Here is a 20347-nt window from a genome sequence, read left to right as displayed (position 1 = left end):
CCTTCATACTTGTAGGCTTGAATTATCCTGTTCACAGTCTTCAGGGGCCTATTAACTAAAGCGCCAATATACCGCTGGGAATAACCTTTCAGGGAAAGATCGACAATTGAGCGCCGTTCATCATCGGGAACGCTAGCCATAATACGATCTGGCGACAGAATGAACGGCTGCGAAAGATGTTTGGTTGTTTTATATACGGCGTTGCATGCACAACAACTTTGAAGGGAACGAATAGACACGCCCCCATAGATATACAAGTTTTTTTGTCTTGTTCTGTTCAAGCACAGATGTTTAAAGAAATCTTAAAATGCAGGATGCATGGGCTTAGAAAACAAAAATGCGGCTAGCAGACGACGAACAAGTGCATTCATGACGTCATGCGCGCGGTGGAACAATTATTTCGCGGAAGGCGTGATGCGCATGCGCAATGTTTCCAGTGATGACCGTAACGGGGCGCTGACAGTGCCGTCGGCCTACGTCGGCCACGCACTCGCGTGTTCACCCTAACAGTGCTCACCGCTGTACGTAGTACATTCTGGGGCTTGAAAGCCGTAGTTCGGTTTTGCCCGAACGTGTGGTAATGGTCCATTGCTGTGGCATAAGTGTGGTACATATGCCCACTGCTGCACAGCATGCAGGAACAGTTGCCTCGGAGCATGGCCCGTGCCCACGAGAAGGATTAATGGCCGCGCTTGAGGTATATTGGAAAAGTGCACCCAAAAAAAGGCAAGGAGGGCTAAAAAGCAAAGTGAAAAAAAAAAAAAAACTTTGGCAATTAGGCAACACAAGCTTAACAAAATTTTGAGAGGGCGTATTCATAAAACGAGGAAAAATTCAGCGGCAATTTAGCGGTGATGCGAGAGAAATGCGTTAGCATTACGTTGCATCTGCAGTGTACTAGAATACTATAGTACACTGTAGTACACTGTAGTTGCATCGCATAGTCTTCTTCAGGAGTTCACTCCACACACGTCCTGCTGCTTCGAGGAGCGAGCGAACCGCAACTGACCTATATATATATAACGCACACGCTCTTCCAAGCTCTTCCATCCCGTCTCTACTACTAACCACGTTACCGGCGTTACCGGCGTCCCACACTTCACATACATATTTTCCCCAACGAGCGCTTGCGCCAGGAACGGGGAAGGCAGAAAGAAGTACGCTACTGTGGCTCCGCCTAAAGTCCTCAGATTTTCTGCTTGATATCTAGGGACTTTAGCGTTTGTATGGGTGTTCTGTGCTTTAGCGCCGCTGGAGAGCCAGTGTTCTTTATTCTATGAGCCAGTTGAGTAGATGGAGTGTCCACTTGGCCTCGTTTTTCCACGGCCGTGCTGGAACGCGAAAGCATTCCTGCGCGGTTTTGGTCGTTTTTGCAGCCAAACGCACTGCTCGTATAATCGCGTCTTTGGACGCCCCGCCAGTCGCGGGCCACACATGTGCGCTCACGCGCTTCGAGTACGTAAGTATGCGCACGTAATAAAATAGCCTAGAACCAGCGTTCTTCCATGTTTTTTTTTTTTTTTTTTTTTTCTTTCCTGATAGAACCAATGTCGTTTGTGACGGCTGCACGTTTCAGTGCCAGGCCTCGGTGCGCGTATTTGTTCCGATAAATTCCCCCGCCATACACGCACGCACACTTGGCATTTCGTAGTTTCATGCATTTCGTTGTTGCCCCTGCAGCTACGCTAACTTTTTCGCCCTTCCTCATTGGCTCAGATATGACTCGCACGGTGCCGTTATCGCTAGAAAGGATTGACCGCTTGGGGCGCCGCGCGGTAAGAAAATAGTGGAAAATGAAATGGCACTTTACAATTGAAAGCTGCAAACGGGACCATTCACCCGTAACTCTTTTTTTCAAATTGCGCGCTCGTTCGCTCGAGGCGCCGTTGGGAGGCTCCTGGTTCCGGAGTACGTTCGCTGAACTCGCCGATTGGTCCGATTCAAACTTGGCCACTTGGCTTCGTGTCTTCGGTTAGCCAACGCTTTTTTTTTCCCCCGCTACAGCCGTGCTAGCTAGGCGGTGCGTCCGACGCTGTGAGCGTTACTGCTCGCTTGGCCCTGTTGCCACTGCGACAAATAGCCGGATACCCGGGTTGGTGACACCTCTTCGCCATGTCCAGTGTAAGTAGAAGCCGTTTCTTAGCTCATGTGGTGCGATATTTCGAGCGCAAAAATCGGTACACCCGTGCGAATGGTGTTGAGGGCTCTGATTAGGCTTAATGAGCGACATAAACAAAGCGTCGAAGTTGCAAATTTGCGGCCTTTCCGCCTTTCGGCAGTGCATTAAGGGTTGCAGAATTGACCGCGAATGATCTGTTATTTGTGTTGGTGTAACGAGCTTCAATTATAACCCGGGCGTTAAGCCCGGACTGGACTCGGCTGCGGCAGTTTCCACAGCTCCGAATCCCGTTGAGCCATGAATTCGGTTGGTTCAGTCTCGCGTGCGTGAATGTTTTGTTTTGAACTTTTTGTTTACTGTGTATAAGACGGTCTCGCGAAAGTCAGTGTCGCAATGCAACAGTTTCCGCACGCCTACACTTCGTTGTCGCTAGAGAAGCGCCTGCGCAATGTCTTGTGCCGTTGTTGGATTTTCTTCAGTTCGCGCCCGTAGGAATTCATTCATTTCCTGGTGTATACCTCTGGACTGGAATCGTTTGACGGTTTAGTTTTCGCGTGTATATCGTTTGGCCACATTAACAGTGGCGAAAAAAAAATCTGCCGGCTTTTGTTAAAATGTTTCAATATATTCTGTGGCGCTAATTTTCGAGACGCGCGGGCAACGCCGTACGCGTCTCTTGAATGATCCACAGGTTACTTATCAAGGCGACTCTTGCGCTTCTGTTACGTCCGCGTAGTGTTTGATTTACTGCTGGTTATCAAATGCGTGCACGGGAGTCGCTTCTTGTGCTGCTTTTCAAAACGCTAGCGTTGCGAATTCATCTGCTCTATTTAACAGACGCCTGTCGTTGGACAGCGCTTTGGAGCGTTCGTAACGCAACCAAGCGAACCGCATCGTTCGCATGGTTACGTTCCGACGAATGCCTCGGCGAACGCGATGAGACAGTCGAGGCAGTTGCAGCATTGTTGCGGCGTCCGTGTTGTGAAGTATCGACGTCCACTCTGTTCTACAAACGTGTACCGGCCGCGTTTGCTTTGAAACGCTAGTATAGGTAATGCTCAAATGGAGCGTGAAGTTTCATACAGCGAGTTTAGTTATTGCTTGCATTGTGTTCCTGGCGCGTAGATAACTGAGACGGTGAATGACACAGTGATTCACAGCTGCAAAAGACGGCTGGTTCTAAAATAGCCTGTGTAGCGATGAATGCATCAGTTTCTTACAAAAATTATTAGCTGCCAACATGGGAAGGATGAGAAGTACATGGATTTGCCTAAACATTGCCCGTCTGGCTTTTCAAATGGCTTTGCGACTTCGTGAATTGATCATTTTCTAGATGATGCGTTGTAAATGCAACAGTTTGCACCGATTACGCATGCGCGCAGAGACCAATTGCCTGGCTGCGTTTTTAAAACACAGCGCTTGGAAATTTAGGAAGATGGAAGTGTGATAGGCAATGCCACAAAAATATCTGAATCCAAAAACAAGAAGACTATACAAAAACGAAGTGCCGCCCGTCATTACCATGGTAGCTCAATGATTAAGTTTTTTTTTTTCCCTCGGTAAGAAGCTGTGTGGATGTAACAGTTTCATTTCTGGAAGACCATGTGGCAGTGTCTTGTCCATTGAGCTTGTGTTTGCCTGCATTCTTCTTTACTTACCTTGATCTAGCAAAAACAGTCTCGCACATAACTTCGTGTGAAGGAACACCGAGCTTGTTGCCTCTCTAGTCTAGTCAGATGAGTAAATGAGATTTCATATTCGTTGTGTTGAGAACCTAGCCAGGTTTTGAGGATATTTTCTTCAGTCACGAATTACGATGGACAGTCGATAAATGTGCCAAAGAGAGGCGTAATTTTATTCCGAGGCATTTCTTTGTACAGCTTTAGTACAGGAAGATGTTCTGGAGTTGCTAAACTGGCCAGGGGCACCTCCCACGAGTAATTAACGATGTAATTAATGCATTATTGGCAACATAGTAATGACAGCAAAGTAAACAAGGTTAACAGAGCAAGTAATTAGGAACCGTAAATGTCTATAATATATAAAGTGTGAGAGTAATATAAGTGTATATCACCTACCGTGGTTGCTTAGTGGCCATGGTGTTGTGCTGCTAAGCATGAGGTCGCGGGATGAAATCCTGGCTGCTGCGGCCGCATTTTGGATGGAGGTGCAATGCAAGAATAGCGGTGCCCCGTGCATTTAGGGCACGCTAAAGATCCCCTGGTGGTCAAAGTAATCCAGAGTCCCCCATTACGGCGTGCCTCATAATGAAATGTTAAACCCCAGAATTCTTTTAAGTGTAGATACTGCACAAAACTAAAATGAATGTGAGTTGTGGCAGGGTGTTATGGTAGTTTGTTCCAGTTTTAATACACAGTAAAGAGCAGCAAATATTCCATAATTAATGTTCATTCGAGGAATTAATAAATTGCTGTCAGATGGAAATCTCATATTGTTATGCATACCTGCCACCTTTTAAGATTTTATCATAAAATGCCCAATTTCTAGAGGTTGCTTACGATTCTCGTATTGACGCCAATGATTTTGCCATTTTTCATTCGCGTGCAATTAAAAGCAACACTGATCTCAACGGAATGCAAATATAGTTGCCGAGCAATTTTCAGAGTCTGATATTTCAGATACGCTTGGTTATTCGGACCTACTGGCGGCAGTGTTGCAAGTAAAGGTAGTTATTACATGAATATTTCACAAATATTGTGAGCATTTCTGTTTTTCTGTGATGCAGATTATTCTAGATGCAAATATAAAGCAGCGTGCGTTTTCACGGTGTCTCTACAAATCAGTCAGCCAATTAAAAAAAAAATAGTGTTAGCCTCCGTTGAAAATAATTTCCCGTATTTTCCACCAAGTTTTAGTATTTTTTGGTGTCGATGGTAGTATCTTTTTTTTTTTTTTTTTTACATTTCAACCCTCATTGATGAGCCTACAGGCAACATACCAGAACAAAAATATTTTCTTGTTGAGTTTTGGTATCAAGTAAAAAGTTGCTGGCCATACGTCTTCAGCCAACACTGCATGACAGGCAGCAAATGTCGTTTGTTGGTTAAGAGCAGGAATAAAGGGTGAGGTTGAAGTTTGGCACGTGCCTCGCATTTTTTTTTTAAAGCACTATCGGAGAAGACAGACCGATGCAACATATTCGACTGATCAGGTGTCACAGACACGATGTAAAGCAAATTAAATGTGCACCTATGGTTCAGTTGTCACGAGAGCAATTTGTACAAATTTCAAACGAAGCCGTAGGTAGCTTGGCGTGAAGCCTATATCCAGTTTTCTGCCTGGTATTTGCCCCCTATTGCTGAAGTTGTGAAATATTTTTTCATGTTGTTGATACTTCGTATTCTTGATGTGCTTTGCACATTTAGATAGAAAATAAGCATTTGGGGGGGGGGGGGGATGTATGTATATGGAGTGTCAATAAAGGGTTCAGGTTGGCATGTTGTTTAGTGTTGATAAGAGCATAAATATTAATTGTATCTAAACAGACTTCATGGTTTGATTATGAGGTATATCGGCAAAGTCAATTAGTGCTGAAGCATGTAATGCAATGTTAGTGTGCTTAAAGAGCTGTAATTAAGTACTGTATGTGGTCATACAACTACAGAAATACATGATCCTCACAGCTTGACTTTGTTAATGTTGAAGATGTAATACATGCACGGAATGTGTCCCGCAAAATTGAGATGCAGTATTGTACGTGGCAGTGGTGTATGTAATTGCCTATTCAGGTGAAGTTCTTATCTGTTGCGGGAAATACGAGCTAGTTAAAATTAGTACCCTTAATGCAAAAGCACTTTTTTTTTAGGCTTTGTCAACATGCAATTTTAACTTATAGGTGTGGTGAGACATTGCTTGGTCTAAAATATTGATTTTATGATTCTGGGGCATTCTTTTGATGGTGCTTGTCTTTAGCTTTCAAAAAGTGACACTTTGGCATGTGCGACTTCTAGAATACTTAATTCATTTTAGTTGCCGCGTTGACCGTAGTGTTGTGTCCCCTTGTGAAATCTGAATTTCATATGAAGCTTTCATCGCTAAACCAATTCAGTTGACATAAGTTTTAGTTTTGTTACTTTCTTTTTCTATGTAGGGGGAGGGTGGTGCATCTTAGATAAGTCGGGGAATTTTCTGAAACTCTCGCGTGGTTTTTTTCACCGAGTATGCCGACTGTTAAGAACTTATTTCGTGCCTTTTTTTTTGTTGGTGATTGGAAGAACGCCAATGACTGACATGAAAACGCAAGTTTTGTGCAATAGCTATAGTGCAAGTGCGCTTCAGCACCTGGGAGTCTCTTGACATGTGTTTCCTTGTGCATGCTATCGATGCACTCACGACGGGGCAAAAAAAGACTGACTGCATATTGAAAGGTGAAAGCACGACATCAGATGAAGAACCGCAGAAATTGAGACTTGTTTTGAAAAATCGAGCAGTTTGACATCATTTAATTTGCATTTTTCTCAATGCGATTCTGGGACACTTTTTTCTAAAAAAAAAAAACAGGGCCGCTATATTATAGCGATGCCTTTTTCGATGCTAAATGCCTTTTCGCGATTTTGGCTTTTGCAACCACCTTATGGACGAGAATAGAATGAAAAGGCATCGGATACGAAATAGTGGCCCTGCTGAGTGTATGTAAACTAAATTGTGGGAAAATTTCACTTGTGGCTTGTACCATTTCTGGCACTAGAATGAATATACGCATTGTAATGGGAGTTTAGTTAACAGATCAACTTGCAGACTGTAAACTTGCACACTGTATATAGGTCATGAAACTATTCTAGAAAAGACCATGACTTTTTCTGAAGTAGGTCAGTGAATAAATGAATGGTTTATATTGATGTTAGGGTTCTTCATTTTCAGATTTTGTGTATTTTATTTTGAAATTCAGGGATTGGGGGGGGGGGGGGATAGGATGTTATTCTTAGAGGAAAACAGGAGAAATCAGTTTTTTGTTGTCTGGCACGAAAACCAGAGAGTGATCGGGAGTTTTGTTGCCTGGCAACCATAAGTTAGGAATATTTCTGGTTAATTTTACAGTCAACACAAGCAAGGGTCTCCTTTTGGACACATTCTATTTAAACAAACGAAATCACTTGTTGAAATCAACCCTTGTTGACATACATTATCGTATGCATTGGGCGCACATCAGTGTCCACATTAGGGGGGGGTGGAACCTGTCGGGCCTTTTGCCCTTCTCTTTTGTCCTTTGTTACAGGTTCCTGCGATACATTCTTTCAACAAAATTAATGGAAGACCAATTAGACGAATCGGCCACCCTTCTTTGAACGTTGCATTCTTCAGTAAACATTCCCTCAACGTTCACAATGCAGAGCAACATCAGTGTTGCATTAATTCGCTTTCTAGCACATTACCGCCGTTTTGTTTTTGTTTTCTTGTCAGTTGCCAGTTGAGGCTTCTTGGTCATAAACATGGCTACCAAACAAGCAACAAGTTTGTTCAAATCGAGCAGGTGCTGAGAATATATTTTTAATATGCCTGTTCTTGCTTGTGTTTTAAGCAAAAAAAGGGGGGGACATATAGTACCATATCCCCATAATAACTATATTAATGATGTGAAATATATTGACCACTTGCTCACAAAAGATAGGCAATGTTGATTAGATTTGTAACACCTGCAATTAATAATATCCTTTACAAAAGGACAAACTTTGCTAAGAAATCAGGCAGAACCACGTTTTCGCAAGTTTTGTATGGCGCACAAAAATCTAATTGTAGGGTTTTACCTGTAAGTGAAGAATCTTATTGATATTTAATGGCCTGAGAGAGTGGTGCCAGTCGTAAAATTGCAAGTGCACAGCATTGGTTGCACAATCGGTAGTTGGCTTCCTTGTTATTAATTTCGAAGCTCATGAGTGCCGCATGGTTGAACATAGGCATGTTCATTGATCATAACATGGCAGCCAAAGATTATAGCAAGCAGTGTGGTACGAATTATCCCTTCCATCAAGTATGGCGAGTACCGTATTTACTCGTATGTAGGCAGAGACTGAAAGAAAAAAACTTTGAAATTCAAGAGCAGGGCTGCATTCGAGGATGCGGTTTGCTCGTAACAGCCAGAAACTGTTGACCATAGAAAGGTCAGTACCATTGTATGGGAAATGGATGTTGCTGATTTTATTAGGACACAAAGGGAAGGAGTGGACGCAAATGACGCATCACACGGGCAAAATTGATGCAGGTTGCAAACTTTCTAGGCGCTCGCAACAATTAAGACGCGTGTCTACTTCGAAGCAATTGGTGGCAAAGAAGCCAGTGATGTTGACGAAGATGAGTTTACGTTCCGCATGCTTGAAAGAAAACGCCGAAATCCGTAATAACGCTTGTTCTTTTTGCAGTTGAACATCTTTTTTTATCCATTTAACTTGCATTCGAGGCAGTCCTTAAAAAAATTAATTCTGAGTTGCGGGGGGCTGGCTTGGAATTGAGGCTGACCTCAAGTACAGTGTATGTACAGACATCACAGAAACAGCACAGCATTAGCACTTTTTCATTCATTTCTGCTGTTTCTGCTGCCGGCCGATTTCAAAGCCCAATAGAGAAATTGTTTTGGCTTGACTTGTCTACAAGAAAGGAGCAAGGCGAATGTTTAAACAACAGGGTACTGAGCTGGGGCTGTCCCGTATCGTGCAGAGCTCCAACGTTGAAAACCTGCCGCCGCAAGTGCTGCGGCAGGTGTCTCGGGAACTCTGCGAGCTGGTTCGTCAACCACCTGAGGGCATCCGCGTCTTTGTCAACGAGGAGGACGTCACAGACATTGAGGCCACCATTGAGGGTCCCCAAGGCACGCCATACGTGGGAGGAGTCTTCAAGCTGCGTCTGGTACTGTGCTCAGCCCATTTGACGTGTTCAATTTCCTTAAGCCGAGCTAGGCTTTTGAATGGGGATAGGCACTGTGTGCAAGGATACATTTATTTAGCCTGGGTAGTTGCAGGGACCCTAATCATTTCCCCAAGCCCTAAGTAAATTTTTAGATGTATTGAAATGTTTGAATTTCTTTTGAGGGATGGCTCTTAGGCCTAATACATTTGCTGTCTGATAATTCAAACCCAAAGGGAACAGCTGATAAAAAGTCTGTATAATCGCGAGTCCGAAATATCTGACTCACCCAAAAGAAAGAAGCTTTGTTTTACTAATGGCCCTAGAAACTTGTCACTGCTTTGCTGTGCACACATGCATTTGCCTGCGACCTGGGGTGGCATTCTTGAGCTGACTACTTTCAAGGATACAATCACTTTTTGTGAGATTTTGCGTGATTCAGTACCGAACGTGGCAGCATTACTGTCACTCTGCAAAGACAGTGAAAGCCTGGCTGCAGTGCCAGGAACTAGCTATTGGATCAATTTGGTGGCTAGAATCGACACGAGGTTGCACAGGCCGAGTCTAAATTATCGGATGGTGTGCTGTAAGGTGTCCAACATTTTTGGAGTATATGGGACCAGTGGCATCCCACGAAGGTGTCCAAATAATTGGGCGTGTCTGAATTGTTCTTTCGGCGACTGTACAAGGAAGGGGAAGGTAACAAACATAATGAAGCGGCTATAGTGCAGAAACGCAATATAGAACGAATAGCAGGGGAGTTGGTCCACTGTTGGGGACTGCTTGGGGAAGAATGGGGGATTCTGTCCTTTGTTGTCCTCTGCGCTGTAGTTGCTTCAATATGAATAGCTAACTGCCCTGTTGCCAAGGTTAATGGAAATGCAATCAAAAGATGGCAACAGCTCAGGTTGTTCAACGAGATTGCAAGATGCACTGCACACAGGTTACTGTATTAGCGAACTCGATCCTACATCGCAAGCGAGCTACGTGTTTATCTCTTCCACTTCCTCACTGTGAACTTGCTTGCCTTCCCGTGGGTCCTCTCCCCTTCGATGCCCAGGTGCTGCCCAAGGACTTTCCGGCGTCCCCTCCCCGGGGCTTCTTCACCACTCGCATCTTCCACCCCAACGTGGCTGTTCCGTCGGGCGAGATCTGCGTCAACACGCTCAAGAAGGACTGGAAGCCCGACCTGGGCCTGCAGCAGATCCTGCTCACCATCAAGTGCCTGCTCATTGCACCCAACCCTGAGTCTGCGCTCAACGAGGAGGCTGGACGCATGCTGCTGGAGAGGTGAGAAACATCCTTTAGCCTAGAGAAGCTGCTGTGCGTGTGTGTGCAGCATTGAATATTACATCGTGCATTGTTTACCCTTGAGTGCACCCCTTCTGTTGGATACATGCATGCTTTGTTAAAGATGATTTACATTTGCACACGGCACACAGCAGCAAACTTGGAACAGGAAAGGCTGACATTGTTTTCAGATCAGTAACTTTACTGAGCAACTCTGCTGCTGCTGGTTTCACCTGCTTGCTTCAGGAACTTGCCCGAATAAACTGGTTCAAAGCAGGTGCTCCTCTAGTATGTGGAACCTTGTGCAACCCTGACTTTCAACAGCTTTTAAAACACTTGCAAACTAGGCTTTTTGTAAATTTGATGCGACATTTGTAAACTCGTAGAATGAGGTGAAATGCACGAATTAAAAAATAAAAAATTCAGAATGCTTTCACGAATGCAGGTCCGCATTCACACAAGAGCTGAACCTCCAACTGGCAATTTGAAATCGAAAGACAAAAGCTTGTCTGCTCTAGGATTCTGACCTCGTGGTGTCTGGAGGCATTGTTAAGAGCTGTTAAGTCGCACACATATTTAACGCCACAGATGGCACTACAGAACGATGGTATCCACGAGTGTGCTGTCGAAGCAAGACCTAGTAACGGTTACTGTGGCAGACACCAGGTGCGCGGCTAGCATGTGCAAAGGAGTAAACACATCAGAACAGTAGCGTTTGCTTTTTTGGTACAAAGGGATCACACATGGCCGGAAAAATTGGACTCAATTGGCCTGCCCCTTGCGTAAGGGCCACACCTTGTCATGACCACAAAAGAAATTGCGGTTTTTACACACAAGCAGGCAAGGGCAGCGGTGAGAATTATACGGGATGCACAGGCAATTCTTGTCTCTGACCTCTTGTGTGTTCGCCATGTGTGCGTTGCTTTATGCAATAGAACCTCGCTAAAGTGAATTAGTCAGGACTAGAAAAAATCACTATATACACATACCTGCCAACTCTCCTGAACTTTTCATAAAGTATATAAATTTGGACGTTTCCTACAATTTTACATGTGCTGCATCATGTTTTACGAAAGAAAGTTGTCGAAAAATAGGTGCCGGAATATTAATAAAAAAGAATGCGTAAAAAATTGTAATGGTACCTTGGTTGCAGACCAAGATGCATTATGCAGGCAGGGCAGTTGCTGCGGATGAGTTCCTTAAGGAAGTGAGACAAATTTAACAAGTCCCTAAAGCAAGCCAAACTGGCAATAGCAGTGTCGCTAAAAGAGTCACGGTCATCTAAAAAAAATGTAACAGTTTCGCCCTAAGGGCGAAGCAATGAATGCGATAGCAACACAGCAATGTCATACGAAGTAAGGTGAGCGGCTTTGGTAGCAATATGAATTGTAGTAAACATGAGCTGATTAAGTAAGCAGGTGTGCTGCGGCGTAAGTAGACCGTCATGAAGAGAGACTCGATGACCACGAGAAGGCGCGTGTGAAACGGTGGTGTTGATGAGAAGCGCTTACCGTGGGCAGCGCGTGCGAAGGGACACACCTGTAGTGCTGCACTGCCGATCTGGGCAGCATTGCATGTGTAGCGTGCGTTGGAAAATGTGGCCCGACTATTACTAACTGAATGAACAAGCGTGGTGTGAGCGCGCACAAACAAACATGAATAGATCACACTGAATGACTGCAGACAACGACTGTCAAAACGCTGGCAGCGGGCGAAGGTACGTGCGGTCTATCGCTTCAACAGAAACTGAGCGGCGAATCCACAGTGCATAAAGGTCAGAGCCGTGTGGAGATAAGAGACGGTGCGGTCGAGCGACGAGCGCGGTTGTTGGCAGAGTAGAAGTGCGCCCCCCGCTCCCTCTGGCGCTGGCTTCCCGCTTCCTTGCTTGCGCGTGGGAGATTGAGTGCATTCGCTCTCCGTGATGTCCACATACGGCGCGCGGCGAAGATTTTATCTATACGGAACCTGACGCCGACGGCAGAAATCCGGTTGAAGTGTCCATATAATTGCTATCGCAATAAAAAAAAAAATAGGTTGCTTGCCACTGACCTGTTGCAAGTTTGCTGTTGTTGTGTACTAAGTCTAAAGGTAAATACTAGTCTTCGGTAAATTATGTATGCATTCCACAACATGTGGGTCCTGTGAGCAAACTTAAAGAAAAAATATGCATACTCCCCCCCTCCCCCCTCTAGTGTGTACAGGATTTTTATGAATTTGAATGTTCACAGGCTGTTAGGTGTCTTCGCTATAGCTGTAGCTCAGCATACTGCCACTCTGGAACTATATCAAGAATTTTTTCAAGCACTGTTGGGCAGTAGATTTTGCCAGTATGACAAGTGCAACTAAACAATGGTGCTCTCTGATAAGAATTCAGGGTGGCCAGTGAGTGGCATGAATTGTCCTAATCCTTGTGCCATTTTTTTCTTTGCCTTATTTTTTCAGTGAAGCATTTATGATAATGCTTGCACCCCCCACATTGGCAATCTGAAATTAAATTTTTTTTTAAAATTTTAATTTTCTTGAAAATTCTTTGAAAATTCCTGCAGCAATCGTCGTCTGCTTGTACCAGCCAGTGACAATAGCGCATGGCAGCTGAGCGTCTTCTGTTAAGTGTGGCACACACACTATCACCACAATGCAAGTCACTGTCTCGTCTGCTAATAAAAGGCCTTGGCAGTTCCCGCGCTCTCTTTTTATGTGCACTTTATTTTACTTTAAAGGGGCCCTGAAACTTTTTTTTCCATATAATCATAGAATGAGCTCACTATTAAAGTACATCGTCGTGCAGATCTCGTGCCGGATAAATTTTTCGTATCTTTCAACTGTGAGTGGAGTTATCCCACCGATATCGGGCTTTCTCGTTTCGTCTCCGCTAGCTCGCTGGAAGCTACACAGTGGAGAAGCCACCCGGTCAAAAGTGTCATGGTGGCAAAAGGGCTCGTTGTGGGGCACCCTGTGGCAACCATGTTAGACTACACTATGCAGCACGCAGCTATGTGTAATTGTCACCTGTAGACTGGCAGTGCAAAGATGAAATGATTTTGCTGTCTTGAGATCAGACATATTTCATTTATTTGACCAAAAACTGGCAATTATTTTTACTGAGAATATTCTCGCAAACGTGCAATTGACCTGTGTTTCCCAGGGCCCCTGTAAGCCCGGAAATATTGGGTGTGCGCGTTAGATTCAGGGGCGCTTTAGAACTGTGTATGTATGAAGTGATATTTGGAACTATAATATTTGTGTTTGAGCTTACAGTGGCTAATGCAAGAAACCCAGTGCGCAGCCAATTCATTTTTTTAACACCTGGAACATTCCCTCGGAAAACTTTTCCAGCGTAATTATCGCATCCCCACACAATTTCCCACGAAAAAAAGTGCAAGCATTGTGCGAGTAAATAGTTTGTTTCATTACCGTGGCCGTCTTCACTATATTGGTGAAAAAGTACATGGATGCCTCCGAAGAGTGAAATCGGGACTGTCATTTTTCTTCCCTGCGGGTTCACTTTAATGGTGCTCTGCTGCACCAGACAGATCGGTGACTTTGCTAGTTCGCTTCCTTGATTTGTGTGTCCGCCCATGTTGCAGGTACGACGACTACTGCAGGAGGGCAAAGATGATGACGGAGATCCACGCGCGGCCCGCCAAGCACAAGGGCAACTCGCCACAGAGCAAAGCAGTCAAGATGGCCAAGGAGAAGCGGCGCACACTCAAGCGGTTATGATGGCCCGACGTCTGTCATCATCTCCCGCGCATCTTTTGTACATATAGGGCAGTTTGTGCACAGGCGTGGCCGTGCCTCGCAGTGAAACGGAGGTGCCCCTCTCGAGCAAAAGTAAAAATGCTAGTCGCGAGCGGGACTACCTTTATCCACGCAGGCCAGCTCGGGCGAAGTGTCGTCCAAGTGTGCATTTCTGTTGTAAGGCCTGGAATGCAGGTCGAACCATTGGCAAGCTCAAACTCCCGAGATATAGATTTTTATTTTTATTATTTTTTTTTAAATCGGGAGTTATGTATGCCACTCATCTGCTGAATTGTCTCCAGCTGTCATTAGAATTATGTGCTGCTGGCCATCACGCAGTATTGTGGCATTGGCCATAATACTTCTCATATGCATTCTGTTTGGGCGGGAGGGTCTTGCGAATGCCTTTAGCCACTTTGACAAAGAGGTCCAGCCTATCTTATTTTTAGGAGGGTGAGGGGGTTCATCATTGGAGGAAAAAAAAAATATTAGGAGAGCAGTGGCTGCCTTTCACGTAAATAAGACTGTTGAAATGAAAATTGGTAGGCAACAGTTTCTAAATTCCAAGCATTTGCATAGGTGAAGAGGTTGTCCTTTCAACGGCTGCACTTTCATTACCACCGGGGCATTAGTGGGATGCAGGCTTGTGCTAAAAGCAAATGATACATGTACCCATGGTGCCCACCATTGGTGTGCAAGCTGTAATTTGCACAGTTGTGACCCCCGAATTGCTAGAAGATGTGCTAATTAGCTCTCCCGTTGAAGAACCTGTCTTCGTGTTCCCTTTATTTCAGTGAAAACAAAAGGCAATTTATGACATTCAGATCCGATGTTCTCCTTTCCTGCTGTTTCTCATCAAAATTCGCGACAAAATTTTTCCCAGAACGGGATATGCGAGAAATATGAATTCCCAAGAAGCGTCGGCATGTAGCCATAGATTAAAGGTTTCAGTCCGTAGTAGCTTTTGAGACTTGTTGATCTGTTGTATTAGAAGTGACATGCCTGAATGGAAATTCACATGTCGGGGAACTTTTGTCTTGTAACTTTTGCAGCTGAGTGAATGTCGCTATTGTACCAGAATCGTTGCTAGAAGAGAATTCAGCCAATGAGTGTGCATATGTCAGCGGTAGGACACCATTGGATAAGAGCCGCGGTTTGACCCGTGTTGTGCGTTTTACAGCATTCCGTCTCGAGAAAACATTGCTTTTGAGGGGAGTGAAATAAATGGAAAAGCATTAAAGGCAGAACGGCATTTCATGTTCTGGAAACGCAGTGGCATCCCATCTCCTGTTCACTTTGTAGTGGTTGGCAGAGTTGGTGACTGAGTGAGAAAGTTGCGAAGATAAGCAAGTCTTAGTCACCATAAATGTAACTTTGCCTCATGAAGTCTTGGCAACATTTTAGTGACTTGTTATCATTTTTTCCCGGTAAGATTTTTCTGGCAAAGTTCAAGAAAGTCCTAGTTAAAGCCTTGTTCCCATTTTATCCCAAGGGGGATATATGTGCCTTTATCACTGCTGGGTGTGTCAAAGCTGCTTTTTTAGGCAAAGCACAATCTTTGAGAATGATACTGTTTCAAAAAAATCGGCGATTCCTGTTTTGTGTTTGTTCCATACACCGATTTCGCTCGCCACTGCAGGAAGTAAATTAAAGCTGTCGCTTTAACAAAAGTTGACAAAGACATCTGGAAGCAATTAAAACAATGACAGAATCCCGAGCTAGTCATCTGCATGACTTCGCGACTTTTTGCTAAAAATGGAGTTTTCGTCCACAATTTGGCGACTGCGTCACAAAAAAAAAAAAGTTGACCGAGACTTGGTTGGCCTTGTCGTGCTTGGTAGAGCTGATGCTTGGGCTGTGTAGCCTGCGCATCACTGCAAATGACGCCTCTGTTTCACTTCTAGGTGATTTACCCCAGGTTGAGTTTGCAGTCTTGGTAGTGCTTGGTCGTAAAAGTCTGGTGCTTTTTCACATTGTTTCAAATACTACAATTTCTGTGATTTTGTGCCTTTGCATGCAACAATCATTAGGCATTTGGAGAAGCGAAATATCGGGGGCAGGTGTGTTGACCCGAGATAACTTTGCTAGATGTTTCCTTTTTTTTCTATAGGTCAAAATTCAAGCACGCTTAGTGAAAACGTGTGGTGCTTAAGAGCTTTAACTGTGTTTTCTAGCCAAGCCAACAGTGTGTTCTGCGAAGTGCCAGTGTATTTCTTGTATTGAAGGACTTTTGCAGTTTGAGCATTTGATCGTGTTGGTGTTCATGCTCTGCCCGTTAGCGTAGAGTCTCTGCGATAAGGAAGATCCTGGAATTCTCGCATAACTTGGCAGTTCTGGAAAAGCTTGTGGAAGGGGCATGGCAAAGGAAGCAGGAAAAAGGCAGCCTCGCTCCTTACAGAATCTCACTTTGTCAGGGAAACTGATAGCGGGACTAGGGATGACAGAATCTGAAAATTTTGCGGCCAAACCCAGGAAATTGGCTACTTTATTCAGCCTTCCAATTTTGGAATCTAGCTTGTGGTCATGGCAGTCTGTCTTGTGAAAGGAATTTTGAATTAATGGCTGGTCCATTAACCTGTTGCTTTAATTAAACTGCCATTTTGCCTTGAGAAGCAGCGATGTTTCAGATTTGGGGATGCCTATTAAACTATGCTTAACGTCAATATAGTGAATTACTGAATATAATGTAGTCATAATGAGTATAGCACTGATATTAGCATGCAGTAGATATATGCTTATAATGAATGCATTTTCATGCCTTGCGCTATTTCATTATAATGAGGTTTGGTTGTATTTGGGGAGAATGCAAGTGTACTGGGGAATTTAGAAATGCAGGCCACGTAGGTGAAGCATGGTGGTAGGACATGTGATAAACGGTACTGGTGATTGCGTTGGGATGTCTATTCTTGGTGGTGCAGTTCCCTGCATGCACTGCATGACAACTGTCGTGGACGCCAGTTTCACCTTGTGAATAATTGCAAGCTTGCAATTCCTCTTAACACAGCTTTCATTTGAGCGTTATTGAGCCCAGTTTGGCGTTCATGCTCTGCCCGTTAGCGTAGAGTCTCTGCTATAAGGAAAAGCCTGGAATTCTCGCATAACTTGAATGGTTATCTTATGACCTGAACTCTTGAAGTTTTAAACATCAGAATTGCCGCTGACACTTGATTCGTCACTGGTGTTGCACGCTGCCATGCTTTCCAAGCCACATCACTTTAGTTCCACTGTTAAGCCTAGGAAATGTTCAGACTTCGCACGAAACTTGAGTGGAAATGCGAGCTGCACCAAATGAACAGAAGTGTACGCAGCCCTAGGAGGATATAAAAAAAAAACTGCTGGAGTGGAAGAGACGCTCTTCAAGTGAATCCAGTGCCACCATATTGCGATGGGCAGAAAGCTTGGCGGCCGCCGATTGTGGGCAGCGACTGCAGTGCGCGGTGATCTTTCCTGGACAAAGGTGCCTCTGCAACACCTTCTTATGCGTGCAGCCCAATTGCAACGAGCATGGTTCAACCCTGCGTGTTGGATAAACCATGCTCGCCACCCCCAAATTTATGTTGGCCCACCCCACACATTTTAAGTTGGCCCACCCCCAAAATTTCAATTTAGTATTGGCGATTATTTGCGGGGGAAAATATGGGGCAGTGAAAGCGCACAACATGCTACGCGGCAGGTTTCCTGCTCACAACACGATGGCTGCTGGCTGCTTCATTGTCCCCTATCGGTAGCTATAGGCGGCTTCCATGGCAGCAACTACCGTAGGTGCAGCCACTGAGCAATTAGACCTAGCAAACAATACAGCCAGAACATCCCTGACCTTTTCTATGAAAATGCAACTGCAACATATGGCCTTGGCAGCACACAAGCATGGGCACTTTGTAAGCTCTCCTAGCATTGGTGCAGTGAACAATGAATTGAGTGATGGTGCTAGCTTGTGCCTTGTGTGTGAGATGTTCAGAGGTGTCAAGGGGGGGGGGGGGGGTAGTCAAAAGAAAGGTCTGTCAACTGCTGTCTGGTTTCAGCACACTTGAAATGCGTGGCTTATTGGCGAGTTGCTGTATGGTTTTGCAAGCTGCACTATTCGATTAGGCAATTTATGTCAAGATATCTTGACTTTCCTCACTTGTGATGCTCTTTCTCCTGCACCTGTTATGCGACTGCATGGGGATAAATTCATCAAGCTTTCTCATTGCTAGGAGGCTGGCAAGTGTTGCGCACTTGTTTTTTGCTGAACTGGAACGGCTTTCTCAGTTATCTACTTCGGCGATACGATCACTTGCAAGGTTTAGCTTGACCTGGCACCGGCAGAGTCAGCGTCTACAACAATGGCGTTATCCTCGCACAGTGCTTATGTTGCAAGAAATCTCACAGAAGTGATTCCAGAATCTTGCAAAAACATTTCCTTCCCCAATTCTTCCATTGGAACCGCTGAAAGGGTTTTAGTACAGTATACTGGTCACGGTTTTGACCAGGATCTTGATTACTGTCTGAAGTTAAGGACACACTAGGTAAATCTACATCATTTTCATGCATCACCTTTCTCCTTTATTATTTTTTAATATATATTTAACAGCATCCCTTGCTTCTCAGTGTCGCTTGGCTCGGTAGGTGGCTTTTGATTCATCAGTGCGTCTCGCAATTGAAATCCCCATTTAGCACATCTTGCATCTGCTTTTTTCCCTTTTCTCCTGTGTACATACATCATTTAGATTTCCCCTTTTGCGTTATTCTTGCAGGCATCCTGCATGGTGCACATTGTTCACTGCTGCAGAGCTTTGATAGTCGAGAGTCTAGGTTTATATGTACGTTTGCACAGCGAAGAGCATCTTGCTAATAAACTTATCTTTCCAGTATGGACTAAGGGCTGTTGGTTCTTTGTCACCTCTTGTCTGGTGCTATTGTAAATTTGCACTGCACATTACAGCCTGCCACCATTTACACAGGGGTGTGTAGGGTTTATCAACTTTCGGCTGCTTTCTTCGTTCTGTTTTTACCTGTCAGTCTGTTGCGGTAAAGTGGGTATAAAGATAAAGGGGTCCCGAAACACATTATTGAAGTATAGAAACACATTGAAAGTTGAGCTGGACTATTTTTGAAATACTTTGCAGCAAAAAAGTACGTCAATGCGTTTATGTCGCAGTTCCACGAGAAATGCGAAGCATCAATTGCGATAGCAACTTAGCAGAGAGCTATACAGAGTAAGGATAATAGTTTTATCAGCTGTATAAACTTGGACATGGAGCAGCACCAGCAACGTGCAGAACTGTTGTCGACGCTGTCACCGTTTCGCCCGCGTTCGCAGAGAACGCGCGCGGCGTTAGTGACTGTTGCCGGGGCCTCTGGGGCGGCTCGGAGGTTTTCGACGAGATCAGAACGGGAAACTCGTCGTGCAGCGTCGGAAGTCTTTACCACCTTTTCGTCTCGCAACGTTCTTATATAAATACGCATTTGGTGCAGCAGCTAAACGTCGCCTCCCTCCCGTCCCCCCACGGCCTTTTGCGCGACGGAAGAAGTCGCGTTTGATCTATCTATATATATATATATGGTGATTGTAAAGGAGGAAAAAGGCTTAATTCTGCAGCCCTTCAGGGAGCACGGCGCATAACGCGCGTTTGTTCTCCGCCGTGCGTTCGCTCCCCGTGAAAGCGCACGTCCCTCGCGCCCTTTCACTCGCACATACAGCGTCTGGCACGCGGCGACGATTTCATCGCTGTTGACGTCATACGGAACCTCACGGCGACGACGACGGCAGAAATCCTCTGAGTGTCCACTAACAGAGGCGGAGAAACAATATAGCGTCCTCGATCACCCGCACCGGTGCGCACTGGGGCGCCTTAGTGCGCACTTTCATCCTCGATCAACCGCACCGGTGTGCACCGACCATCCTCGATCACCGGAAGCATGGAGGTAAAAAATACTAGGAGGGAGCGTCACGTGATTCCGCTAGCCTCGGCAAGCCAACCTCCTCTGAAGCCACCCCTCCCTCTCTCAAGGGCCCCGTGCGCGGTGCCTTATGGGGCGGAAAAGGCCCACAAGGTTGCCGGAACATTCGTGATTGTTTGGTACGTGGTAACTTTTAGTGGCGCCTGCCGTCACTGGCTTGGAGGCCCGTATGCGGGTGGTGGTGTTCTGCTACTGCGCGCGTCGTTCTTCGCTTCAAATGCGATGCCTTGAAACGTGGAGCAAGACTGGGGCGTCTGACTCATGAAGACAGACAATTTTCAAGGCGTCACTTGCGCTTACCACCGCGGTTAGTGGAGTTGCCAGCGCTCGCGGCTCGAAACCCGTCCAGACGCCCGAGTGTGGTCTATTTTTCCTACGTACTCAAGTTTCGTCAAA

At 45.1% G+C, this 20347-nt stretch overlaps 1 protein-coding gene across 2 annotated transcripts; it reads left to right on the top strand.

Moving 5' to 3' along the window:
* Window positions 1-1966: 1966 nt before the first annotated feature.
* On the top strand, window positions 1967-18865 carry LOC119453265 (ubiquitin-conjugating enzyme E2 S). 2 transcript variants are annotated; one of them, XR_007467028.1, is made up of 5 exons: window positions 1967-2121; window positions 8792-8980; window positions 10038-10267; window positions 13855-16261; window positions 17040-18865. XR_007467028.1 is itself a non-coding variant. In XM_037715292.2 (4 exons), the coding sequence occupies exons 1-4, from the start codon at window positions 2113-2115 to the stop codon at window positions 13988-13990; spliced, it is 564 nt and encodes a 187-aa protein (XP_037571220.1). In that variant the 5' UTR covers window positions 1967-2112; the 3' UTR covers window positions 13991-18865. The 2 variants fall into 2 exon arrangements, 1 of the variants encoding a protein (XP_037571220.1); XM_037715292.2 differs by having other exon boundaries at window positions 13855-18865.
* The last annotated feature ends 1482 nt before the right edge of the window (window positions 18866-20347 follow it).

This window comes from Dermacentor silvarum, chromosome 5, assembly GCF_013339745.2.
Source record: "Dermacentor silvarum isolate Dsil-2018 chromosome 5, BIME_Dsil_1.4, whole genome shotgun sequence".
Lineage (NCBI taxonomy): Eukaryota > Metazoa > Arthropoda > Arachnida > Ixodida > Ixodidae > Dermacentor > Dermacentor silvarum.
The sequence above is the reverse complement of the archived record's forward strand: the minus strand, read 5'-3'. Positions and strand labels throughout refer to the sequence as shown.

What these genes read in the sequence shown, in the direction of transcription:
- LOC119453265 (XM_037715292.2), top strand. An exon ending in GAGTCTTCAAGCTGCGTCTG is followed by an intron (nt 8,981 to 10,037) that starts GTACTGTGCTCA and finishes TTCGATGCCCAG; the next exon opens with GTGCTGCCCAAGGACTTTCC. An exon ending in GGACGCATGCTGCTGGAGAG is followed by an intron (nt 10,268 to 13,854) that starts GTGAGAAACATC and finishes CCCATGTTGCAG; the next exon opens with GTACGACGACTACTGCAGGA.